General features: G+C 38.3%; 1 gene segment (V, D, J or C); it reads left to right on the top strand.

Annotated features, from left to right (window-relative positions):
- The first annotated feature begins 12,270 nt into the window (after positions 1-12,270).
- LOC102206544 (Ig heavy chain V region 5A-like) lies at positions 12,271-12,733 on the top strand. The segment is given in 2 exon segments: positions 12,271-12,329; positions 12,426-12,733. Coding segments are annotated over 2 exon segments (348 nt in total).

Below are 12,733 nucleotides of genomic sequence, written 5' to 3'. Positions count from 1 at the left end.
ACTTTTCTACTTTTCTTATACTATGGGGTTGACAGACACAATTTTTCACACAGTTTAACATGATGGCCATAAAAACAGAAATGCTTCATTCGTCTTTCAAAAAAAGACCATTTACAGCATGTAACTATTGTCTTGTTCTGACAGGTGTTGATGGTCAGACTCTGACAGAATCTGAACAAGTAGTTAAAAGACCAGGAGAATCCCACAGACTGACCTGTACAATTCTGGATTCACATTCAGCAGCCACTTAATGGTTTGGGTCAGACAGGCTCCTGGAAAAAGGACTGGAGTGGGTTGCCACTATTGATGTTACTAGCAAATACTAAGCACAGTTAGTTCAAGGCCTGTTCACGATTTCCAGAGACAACAACAGACAGCAGGTGTATCTGGACATGAACACTCTGAAGACTGAAGATTCTGCTGTTTATTACTGTATTCGACACCCACAGTGTCTGATGCTGGCTGAGCAGCTGTACAAAATCTTTATTATTTTGATCAACTAAACATAAAGTCTGTCTTTATGTTTAGTTCCCCTTACTTTAATTGAACTTTAAAAAACAGTGAAACAGATCAACATTGTCCACCAACCCCAAAACACATAAATTACCCACATTACTGTGCTGTTTGCAGTGAAAAGCAACATGTCAGTGTGGTTATTGCTAAGGGTATGACCTACCTAAAATATAATGAAACGTAAATTCAAAAGCACATCTCAAAATTACATCAAATTGATACACATAGAGACAAAATATACATAAATATAATTTCAAGGAAGTCACATAAAAGTTTTGAGTGTCTTTCAGACACTAAGGAAACACTGGTGTTTCATAGAGCTTCACTAAATGGTGCTTAATCCTGGTCTCGTTTCAGGAAAGCTCAGGTTTTTGTTTTTTAAAGGCCAATTGCCAGTTTTTGCAGAGCCGGTTCACCAAAACAGTCGTTTCAAGGTCACAACTTCATTTTACATATGAGAACAAGTCACCACAACATATAGTAAGATGACATTTGCTTTTCTGCACTGCAGAAACAAACAGTTTAGTTTAATGCAATGTAACAATTTTTATTTCTCACCAAGTTAAACCAAAGTGATTTCGTTGTCAGTGTTTCCTGTTAGGAGGAGTCTATGCAAAACTTAGGCACAGTCTCTCTTTTTTAATGAGCACAGAGGATGGTAGAGAACAGAAAACAACAACATGTTGGACTACAGGACAGGACTGCTGCTTCTAGCTCTCTGCTGGGCAGGTGAAGATTTTCACTGATCTCACTGTTGATATGCATTGTTTTTGTTTGTGACACAATTTTAATTCATTTTTTTTAAATATCTTACCAGGTGTTGAAGGTCAGACTCTGACACAATCTGAACCAGACCTAATTAAAAGACCTGGAGAATCTCACAGATTAACCTGCACAGTCTCTGGATTCACAATCAGCAGCTACGCTATGGTCTGGGTTAGACAGGCTACTGGAAATGGACTGGAGTGGATTGCTTACATAGGCACTTTAGGTTATCCCACCTATTACTCCCAGTCAGTCCAGGGTAGATTCACCATCTCCAGTGATGATTCCAGCAGTAAACTCTATCTACAGATGGACAGTTTGAAGACTGAGGACACAGCAGTTTATTACTGTGCCCGAGAGACACAGTGAGAGACAGCAATAGAAATGCTATACAAAAATTGGTTCCTCTTTTTACCATCAGCAGGGAATATTTGGTAAACTCAGGACCTTTAAAACTATACATTGAATGTCGTGCAAAGAGAAAATAAGTTTTTGTTTTCTGTTGTTATTGGCTTTTTAAAAAAAGTATTAATTGTTCTGAAAGGATCTGATTGAGATCAGAAGGTAAAATAAACAGTGAATTCCACTGAGAACATTTACAGAAAGTGGTGAAAAGAGATTTCAATTTAGAAATACTTCATACTTTAATTATTTGATTTGCTTGTTTTTTTTTTAATACCAAATTGCTCCTGTAGAGGGAGGTCTGCAAAGCTTTTCTCCCTTATAAACATCATCAGGATTCTCATTTAGTTTGTTATTGAACATCTTGGACACATTTTTAGCCACACTCAGACTCTGATTATAAAGTGGTGAAAAGTATGGAGCATGGGGTTTCTTTATGGAGCATAGTTTATTATTTATTTTTTTCCATAGTGAGAAAATTATTCCATTATATTATAGTACTACTACTACAGCAGAAGAGTCTGCTGCTTAATTCTGTGCCTGTAAAAACACAGTGGCAGAGAACAGAGGTACAGCTGCACAAAAACTTCAAGTATCCATTTGACTTCAATGATTTTACTCTTCACATGCAAAAGAAAAAAAGTTATTATTTCAATATGAAGTAATAATGTTCAATTTAAATTAGTCTGGAAAGACTAAATACATAACTATGAGTAAGTGATTGGCATAAAAATATTTGTTAATTGTCCTTACATACTGCTATTTATATAAGTATAAGACACAAATCAGTTGTTTTAAAAGAATTTGTGTCAGAAGAAAATGTGCAATAAATCCCAGTGAGAAGACTTAGTCAGTACAAAAAGTGGGAGTGAGACTTTGAAATAGTGTTTATGTCTTATGTGCAGATTATTAGACATAGCAAACAGTTTTTTGAATAACAAATGGGTTCTGTCTATGGAGGTCTATGCAAAGTAGCTTCTTTATTTATACATCACATCCAACTGTCAACCATCATCTTGGACACTTTTTACCATACAAACACTCAGATAATTAAGTGTTCTGGATTATGGAATATATGATTCTTTGGAGTTTATTCATTATTTTTCTCCAAGGTAGGAAAAGTATTTATTCTTTAAAACATGAACACAAATCAGATTCATGATCATCACACTTTTTGATTTTTACTTACAGGAGTTTGGAGTGAGATCAAACTGGATCAGTCTCCCTCTGAGGTGAAAAGACCTGGAGAGAGAGTGAAGATATTATGCACCCTTTCTGGTTATAGTCTGACAAGCTACAAATACACTGGGTACGACAGAGGCCAGGCAGAGCTCTGGAGTGGATTGGGTATATGAGCACAGGCAATAATTCTCCTAGCTATGCCAGTTCCTTTCAAAGTCGTTTCATCATGACTGAAGAAGACTCCAGCAGCAGACAGTACCTTGAGATCAAGAGTCTGACAGCTGATGATTCAGCTGTTTACTTCTGTGCCCGTCACTGCACAGTGACAGAAAACAGAAGAACAGCTGTGCAAAAGCACTGAAACAGCCATGTGACTTAAATGATTTTAAAGTATGTCTTCAATGAAAGAAATAAATAAGAACTAAACAAATAAAAATCTCTCCATATCTAAGTTTCCTGTAACCAAATGCTGAGAATGGAAAGACAAGAAATCTGAAAATCTTTAACAGTAACTTTGAGTACCCTAGTGACATTACAACATTGCTAAATTGTTTGAATGTGTGGAAATTTTTTTCAGGTATTTCATAAAAGCAGAGAACTTCAGGATGTGCATACTCAGTATGAATGGGGAAGGACTCGATTGCAAGCGTTTAGAGGCAAGAGAACTTTCACAAAAGATGAGGTGTTTGTTAGGCTGAAACCTACGTACAAAAGCCTGAACACGAAATACAAAAGAAACTAAATCTTCAAACTATGGGAACTAAACTGAGAAAATGATACAGGAGAATTTAATAGAATGAGTGGTTAAAGGAGCCACTCTTCCAGTTTGGGGTTAATGTTCCTATTAGATTCAGATTCTTTGGGATTAATTAATCCCTTCTTTGGGAAGAGTGACTCCTTTAACCACTCATTAAATTCATCAAATTTTAGCTGAAATATGTTCCTATTCTTTATATCTTTTATTGTAATATAACTAGTTGTGAAATACCATGACCACATTAATTTGTGTTAATGGTAGCTTCTCCATTACTGTTCTGTCAGGACAAGCAAAGAAAGCAGTGCTTGCCTAGTCAAATCGAAAAATAGTTAAGTGGCTGTTTTGCCAACACATCTCCTTTGAGATGAATAAATCCCAAAGAAGAGCAGTTCTTCAGCCACTTTCCCACACAAACTACTCACACAATCAGACTCACACAACCTACAGTCCTGTACGTTCAAAATAAATTATTAACAGTTAACGGTAAATTTCAGAAACCATTCCGAACAAATACTGTAAATATAATTAAGAAGGCACAAAAAATCCATATGTATTTATACACAAGCACTCATATATATTCAAATAATTTAAAAAAATGTTCATTTAACTGTTACTACCACACACCATACCTGGTCATTGGTACTTGCTGGCTTGTGTAGTCACTAGGTAACAAAAGTTCAACACTGCCCCTAGCACCCTGGAGCACTTCTGTTGTGTTTTGTACGTGTTTTTTCTTTTGTGGGGTGGCTGTTGCTCAGGAGGTAGAGCTGGTCACCTACTGATCGAAAGGTTGGTGGTTCCATCCCTGGCTCCTCCACTCTTCATGTCAAGTATCCTTGGGCAAGATACTAATCCCAACTTGCTCTCCGATGCATCCATCGGAGTATGAATGTGTGTGAATGTACTTAGAAAGCACTACTTATTGATAAAGTGCTTGTGAGAATGCGTGTGATTGGGTGAATGAAGCATGTTGTATAGAGCGCTCTAAGTACTCCGGGAGAGTAGAAAAGCGCTATATAAGAATCAGTCCATTTACCATTTGAGTTTTTACGTGCTTCTAAGTTTTTACGTTTTGGAATTTTTACGTGCTTTGTCTCTAGGGGCCACCGTAAATATACTTTTATTTATTCACTCCACATAAAATGTAATAAATAAATCATATAATACAAAAACCAACTATTCACATTTCAACTTTTAACTATTTAAATTTTCATATTTTTCCTTTTAAACAAATGTAAAGTGAAACAACACAAAACACAGCAAACCACAACACAATTAAATATAAATTAAAATATGAAAACAAAAAGAAGATGCACATTCTCTGTCATATGGACCTGCATGAATAAACTTTCTGAATCCTTTATCATCCACAACTGAAAATAGTTGTGGATGATCACTATACCTTTCTATTGTGACGTTGTTGTCCCTGGCTCTCTTTCTCTCCTGCTCTGTTCTTGTGCTACTGAGAGTGTAACTACCGCCCCTCCCCCCGCTTCCAAGCGCAAAGCACAGGGCTCGCGTGCGGAGTGAAGCGGAAAAAAAGTGCAAGAGACAGGGTGAGAGAAAGAAAAAAAAAAACCACGGCTCGCAATAAGGAGCTGGCTCACGTCGTTCACGTCAAAGATCCGGCTCTAACAGCCGTTTCGTTCGCAACTGACACATCACTAGTGGTGGTTTTTACTTTAGTCCGAAAAACTCATGTGAATTTCAAAGCTGTTCTAACAGTCCGACACTGGTCTCTCAGTCTCCCGTTGGAGAGCCGTGAGCTTCTCCATGATCTTATCCATGATCTTATCCATGATCTTATCCATCTTGTGCTCCATGATGTTATCAATCTTGCGCTCAAAGAGCAGATTCTGAGAACTCACAACCCCCTTGAGCTTCTCCAAGATGTAATCCAGTTTTCGCTCAGCGTTCTTATTCTGAGTGTTCACGGCAACCTCAAGCTTCTCCAAGATCTTATCCGTGCTGCGTTCAATGAGCCCATTTTGAGAACTCATGTCTTGTCCTATCGTTTCAATCACAGCGGGCAGCCTTGTGGGGTTTTGAACAGCCAATTCTGCTTTCTGTAATCTTCGATAATTCAGGGCCAAGCCAGCTCCAATCAGCAAGAACCCTGTTATCATGGTTCCGAAAAGGTAGATCTTTAATGCCCTCAATCGACAGTCCCGCCAGGCACACAACCCTCCAGTTATGCCACCCGTCCATCGTGTATTCGGCAGGGAAAGTACCTCCAGGACACTATGGCTCACCCGAGCCCAGGCTTCTCATTGAGAAGAGGGTGTCAATTGCATTCAGATTATTGTACTCGGCCCTGAAAATCTTAGAAATATGGTATCTAACCAGATTCTTACTCTGGATGGCATTACCTTGGCCTCCAGTAACACTGTGAGGAACCTTGGAGTCATTTTTGACCAGGACATGTCCTTCAATGCACATATTAAACAAATATATAAGACTGCTTTTTTCCATTTGCGCAACATCTCTAAAATTAGAAATATCCTGTCTCAGAGTGACGCTGAAAAACTTGTTCATGCATTTATTACTTCCAGGCTGGACTACTGTAATTCATTATTATCAAGATGTCCAAAAAACTCGCTGAAAAGCCTTCAGCTAATCCAAAATGCTGCAGCAAGAGTACTGACAGGGACTAGAAAGAAAGAGCATATTTCTCCTGTATTGGCTTCCCTTCATTGGCTTCCTGTTATATCCAGAATTGAATTCAAAATCCTGCTCCTTACATACAAGGTCTTAAATAATCAGACCCCATCTTATCTTAATGACCTTGTAGTACCATATCACCCTATTAGAGCACTTCGCTCCCGCTCTGCAGGCCTACTTGTTGTTCCTAGAGTATTTAAAAGTAGAATGGGAGGCAGAGCCTTCAGTTTTCAGGCCCCTCTTCTGTGGAACCAGCTTCCAGTTTGGATTCAGGAGACAGACACTATCTCTACTTTTAAGATTAGGCTTAAAACTTTCCTTTTTGGAAAAACATATAGTTAGGGCTGTATAGTTAGGGCTAAAATAAAAAGTAAATTCAAAAGCACAGCTCGAAATTACATCAAATTGATACACATAGAGACAAAATGATGGGGCGATCATGGCTCAAAGAGTTGGCAGTTCGTCAGTTTGGAAGGTTGCCGTTTCGAGCCCCGGCTCGGACAGTCTCAGTCGTTGTGTCGTTGGGCAAGACACTTCACCTACCGCCTTCTGGTGATGGCCAGAGGGGCCGATGGCGCGATATGGCAGCCTCGCTTCTGTCAGTCTGCCCCAGGGCAGCTGTGGCTACAACTGTAGCTTGCCTCCACCAGTGTATGAATGTGAGAGTGAATGAATAGTGGAATTGTAAAGTGCTTCGAGGTTTACAAGGCGCAAATTATAAATGCAATCCATTATTATTATTATTATTATAAAACATACATAAACATAATTCCAAGGAAGTCACATAAAGGTTTTGAGTGTCCTTTAGACACTAAGGAAACACTGGTGTTTCATAGAGCTTCACTAAATGGTGCTGAATGCTGGTCTCATTTCAGGTCAGCTCAGGTTTTTGATTTTTAAAGGTCAATTAGCAGTTTGTGCAGAGCCGGTTCAATGAAGCAGTCATTTTAAGGTGATCTATATATAAGGTAAATACTCAATCAGTGAGAGGAGAGAGTGAGAGACTCGGTTCATTCTCTCTGAGTAACCAGTTGTTGCAGGTAAGAAGGAAAACTCCATTTTAATAAAAAAAAGACTTACAGACAGAACCAGACTCATCAACTATCTGCTTTGTCCAGCTGCAATAAGCAGTGGGAGGGGGAATAATAATTTTGTACGACTCATAATATTTTAATTTACTGTTAAGGCCGTATGATGGCATGATTTTAGCTAACAAATAAAGTTCCCAACTCCATCTTACATATGAGAACAAATCAGTACAAAACATGGTAAGATGACATTTGCTGTTCTGCACTGCAGAAACAAACAGTTTAGTTTAATGCAGTGTAACAATTTTTATTTCTCACTAAGCAAAAGCAAAGTGAGTTTCATGTCAGTGTTTCCTGTTAGGAGCAGTCTATGCAAAACTTAGGCGCCGTCTCTTTTTAATGAGCACAGAGGATGGTAGAGAACAAAAAACAACATGTTGGACTACAGGACAGGACTGCTGCTTTTAGCTCTCTGCTGGGCAGGTGAAGATTTTCACTGATCTCACTGTTGATATGCATTGTTTTTGTTTGTGACACAATTTAATTCAGATGATTTTTTAAAATATCTTACCAGGTGTTGAAGGTCAGACTCTGACACAATCTGAACCAGACCTAATTAAAAGACCTGGAGAATCTCACAGATTGACCTGCACAGCCTCTGGATTCACATTCAGAGACTATGAGATGGTTTGGGTCAGACAGGCTACTGGAAAAGGACCGGAGTGGATTGCTTTTATAAGCATTTCAACTCATAGTTATGCTACGTTTTATTCCCAGTCAGTCCAGGGTAGATTTACCATCTCCAGAGATGATTCCAGCAGTAAAGTCTATTTGCAGATGAACAGTTTAAAGACTGAGGACACAGCAGTTTATTACTGTGCCCGAGAGACACACAGTGAGAGACAGCAATAGAAATGCCATACAAAAACTACACCAGGGAATATTTGCTAAACTCAGGGTCTTTGTCCAACTTTTTAAACATCCATGGTAACAATGTCATCATTAATTATTATTACAGTGTGTCTTGCCCAGTGTCACCTTGTTTGAATTTATGTTCCAAATATGCAGCATCAATTTTGTTGTTGTTAAGTTAGGAAAAGTCAACAAATTAAACCAGATATGTTGACCAGTTTAGAGACACTAGCTTCATCGTCAAAACAGGGACAGTTTGTCATTCTTACACCCCATTAAAGGACAATATAAACACAAATTTCAACACATTATAAAAGAAGAAACTATTTTTTTAATCAATAAAACATACAGTGTCATTATCTCTTATAATATAGATTGCTGATCAGTATGTCACATCTGTCTATCTAAACATTTATAAACAATATTAACAAATCATTACTGCATTTTATCATGTACAGTCGTGATGAAGACGTTCAAAACATTATGGATGAAGAGGTCATTGTCACAGATCATACTACATATGCAAAGTTATGGTGTGGTTTCAGAAGAGCTTGTCTGTAACTATTATTTGATTTCAGAGAATCAGCTGATCAGAGTGGAGAGAGGGGTGCTGTTTGACTAGTAAACAATGATCTGCAGGCTGAGGAGGACCCATCACCTCTTGAGTAACAACATCAAAAACATGAATTTAAATAAAATAAGGTATTTTTTCTTTTCAAAATAAAATATATCGCTATTACTTGGTTTGAAAGAACTGGTTTGAGATTAGAAGTTAAATAAACCCCTCATCTGGGGCTCTCCTTAGCTCTTCCCGAGAGGGTGGCACGGTTGCCCCTCTGATGGTCCTCCTTGGGCTCTCGCACTCTGGGGGCCTCTGGATGTCTGGGGCCTGAATCTCCTGCATGCCTGCTTCGTACCCTCATGGGACGGGGCTATGGCTCTCCTCACCTTCTAGCAGATCATTACGTGGAGAAACCTTTTGAATACAAGAGCACATCCACACAGGTGTACACATGGGTGTACACATGGGTGTGCACTGCTCACAGACACAAACTACACCTTTCTTGACTGTTACCTCAAAGCACACTGTGTGCTGTCAGTCCTGCGTGCTGCACAAAAACATTCAATATTTATTATTTATTGCTATTTACACTTAGCTAGATTATTGCGATGGTGTTGTGTTTATTATGTTGCTCTCTTTTTTGCTTGTTTTCTCTTTTTTTTTCTCTCAACAGGTGATTCAGGAGATTGTCTCCAGGCTGCATCTCAGGCCCCGTTTCCCCTCTCTAGTTCCACGTCCCAATAGCCATGCCGCATCAAGTTCTACGTTTCAGTTCCTTTTGTTCTTGCCACGTTTTCTAAGACTAAGTCTAACCAATAAATATATTGTAAAACTACCTGCTGTTTCTGCACCTGAGTCCAGGTTTGGTACTGACCACTTGGTTTCATGACAATTTTTCCTAACACAGACTCACCTGTGCAAAACACACTACAACAATCAGAAACTTTTTGACATACTGCAAAACATGAATGGTCATTCAATCTCTTTGTCACTGTGATGAATGAATAAAAATCTTTAAAAAAAAATTCTTCAAAGACTAATTCATCAAAATGACTTATTTTTTCCTTAATGCCTGTCTCACTTCGGAGCGCTGCAAAAATGTAGGCATAATGTAGAGTAAAAGTTATTCAGACATGTGACAATGCGAACAGCGGTGGATCCAGAGAAATTTTCTTAGGGTGGCATGAGGGTGTGTGGAAGAATTTCTTTCAATTATGTATTATTCACATTATTTAATTGTATAATGCCTTGGTGCCACTGGATTTTAGCATGTCTTAGCCTACGTCCACACTAATGCGTTTTCGTTTAAAAATGCATCTTTTTCTCTCTGTTTTAGCCTCCCGTCCACACTGAGACAGCGTTTTTGCTCAAGGAAAACATGCACATTTGAAAACAGAGCTTTCCCGTCGCAGTGTGGACACTTGAAAACGATGACGCATGTTAGTCATATGATGCAGTCATGTGACCACTTCAACCAAGATAGCGGAGAGCATTATACAGCAGTTGTTTTGTTTGCTTTCAATTTTGACAGCCCTATTAAAGATTAATATCAGTTTGTACATGCTCCAGATAGCTTTTCTTCAAATTCTCTAATTCTCACCCGCTTTTGCAACTTTGTACTTTTGTGCTCTACCTCATTGCTAGTCCATTTAAAAAACTCGGTGCTATTCAAAGACACGTTTCAAAGAGCCGGAAAGTAAATAAGCAGCAGACAGAAATGAGGCAGGTCGAATCTTCTTGCGTTTCACGCATGTGCAGTACTGGAACGTAAGCGTGTTTGGCCGGTTCAATGTGGACGCGCAACCCTGTGAAAACGGCTGAAAACTAAAAGGGAGAATGACGAGAGCACTGAGATTTAAACCACATTAAGCAGAGGCTGATTTGCTCAAAGAAGGAGGGAAAGAAGATGATTGGACTAGAAAAATGACAGCATTGAGATTGGCAGCATTTTAAAATAAAGCTATTTTTTTCATAAAGGCCCTAACCTCCAACAGCTTCACTTGAATACAAGCTATTACAAAAGGCCAATTGTCACTGTAATGTCAGATTGTGTGTTTTTATGAGGACCCAAACACAGACCACAAGAGTTTCTCATTTGTTTCTCATTCAAAACCTTAACAAAGTTGTTTAAATGACTTGAGTTAAAAGCAGGGCAGCTATACTGGTTAATAGCATTCCTAATGATGTCGTATTCTAAAGCGGAAGATGTCGGACTCGGCTGAAGCAAGTGGCTGTTTTATGAAATGAACATATTCCCGTCTCTTCACTTTTCTGAAACAAGCAGACAAGAACAGTACAGTAATATGTGAAAACTATCGGCTGCTGTTAATAGCACGAGTAATCTCCTGAAGCGCCTGACACGAGAGCATAGACGAACACTTCTGAGTGATCCTTGTTCATCATCCATGGATAACACCGCGGCAACTCCTGCTAAGCAGGCAAAACTTGATTTTACTTCAGCAGCACAGAAAGCATCTGAAGGTGAGCTTAAAAAAATGATTGCAGGCTACATTGTGGAAGAGATGCTACCGCTGCGTACTGTAGAGTCTCCGTCTTTAAAAAAAAAATTATTATTTAAAGAGTTTAATTTCTATTGTTTGTCCACTCAAGGTTTATAGGGATTTTAAGAAGTATTTAGTTAAATTACTTATTGAGTAATTAAGTTACTTTTCAGACACAGTAATTAGATAAGTATTTTAAATACAATATTGATTAAGTAATTAGTAATTAATTACTTTTTTAAAGTAACTTACCCAACACTGGTTGTATGTTTATTTCAGTGAGACACATTATAAAAAGAATGAAGCTGTATCTCAGGATATGTGAGTATTTTCAGTCAGCTCAAGGCTGTTAAAACATCTCCAGAGACAACAGCAAAAAAGCATGTGAATCTGGAGATAAACAGTTTGAAAAATGAAGATTCTATTTGTTACTGTGCTCGAGGGTCACAGTGGCTGGACTGAATGCAGTGACTCTGATCATGGACTTATTTAAAGTGTGATTCAAACATCCAGGACATACTTGCTACATTCTTACTTTGTCTTTCACAAAAATACACTTGTTATAACTGTTCTTCCAGGCACACTTAAAATTTTAAACCATTTAAATGATACTAATTGAGTCAAAATGTAAAATGTATTTCTGAAGCACTTAGGTAGAGTACACCTGGCTGTGTGTGTAACAGCAGTCTAATATAACATTAACTGAAATAACTCTCATAGTCCCTTTTCACCCTTTTCATGCAAAATAACAACAATAAAAAGAAGTCATCTTTCATAATTTATTTCTTAAATCTGAGTGAGTAATGAAATTAGAATCTAATAGAATAATTTTCCTTGCATGGTTTCATGTTGTTTGTATAGGCAGTTTTTTCAACAGGCTTCAGTTAGACCCTAATGAATGCTTTATGCATTTGTATGCAAATTGACTTCTTCTGTTATGCAGGTATAAAAGCTTCACATCAGACTGTGTTGTGGAGTTCGCGTCATGACACGTTCATCAAAAAACATGTTTTCTGTAGCTCTGTTATTGCTCTTAGCCACTTCATGTGAGTCTCTTTAACATTCACAGTATTTGTTTTGTAATATAAACAATTTGTCACAAATTTGTCACAAATCTTTTTTTTTTTTTTTTTTTTTAACAGGTGTGAAGTGTGAACAGCTGACACAGCCAGCCTCAGAGACTGTGCAGCCAGGTCAACGTCTGACCATCACCTGTCTGGTCTCTTATTCTGTGGGCAGCTACTACACAGCTTGGATCAGACAGCCTGCAGGAAAAGGTCTGGAGTGGATTGGGATGGCACGTACTGGATCTACAACATACTACAAAGATTCACTTAAGAGCAAGTTCAGCATTTCCACAGATTCCTCCAACAACAGAGTTACTTTAACAGGACAGAATATGCAGCCTGAAGACACAGCTGTGTATTACTGTGCCAGAGAGTCACAGTAA

This window comes from Pundamilia nyererei, unplaced genomic scaffold (assembly GCF_000239375.1).
Source record: "Pundamilia nyererei isolate P.nyererei 1_Seehausen unplaced genomic scaffold, PunNye1.0 scaffold00321, whole genome shotgun sequence".
Taxonomy (NCBI): Eukaryota; Metazoa; Chordata; class Actinopteri; order Cichliformes; family Cichlidae; genus Pundamilia; species Pundamilia nyererei.
The sequence above is the reverse complement of the archived record's forward strand: the minus strand, read 5'-3'. Positions and strand labels throughout refer to the sequence as shown.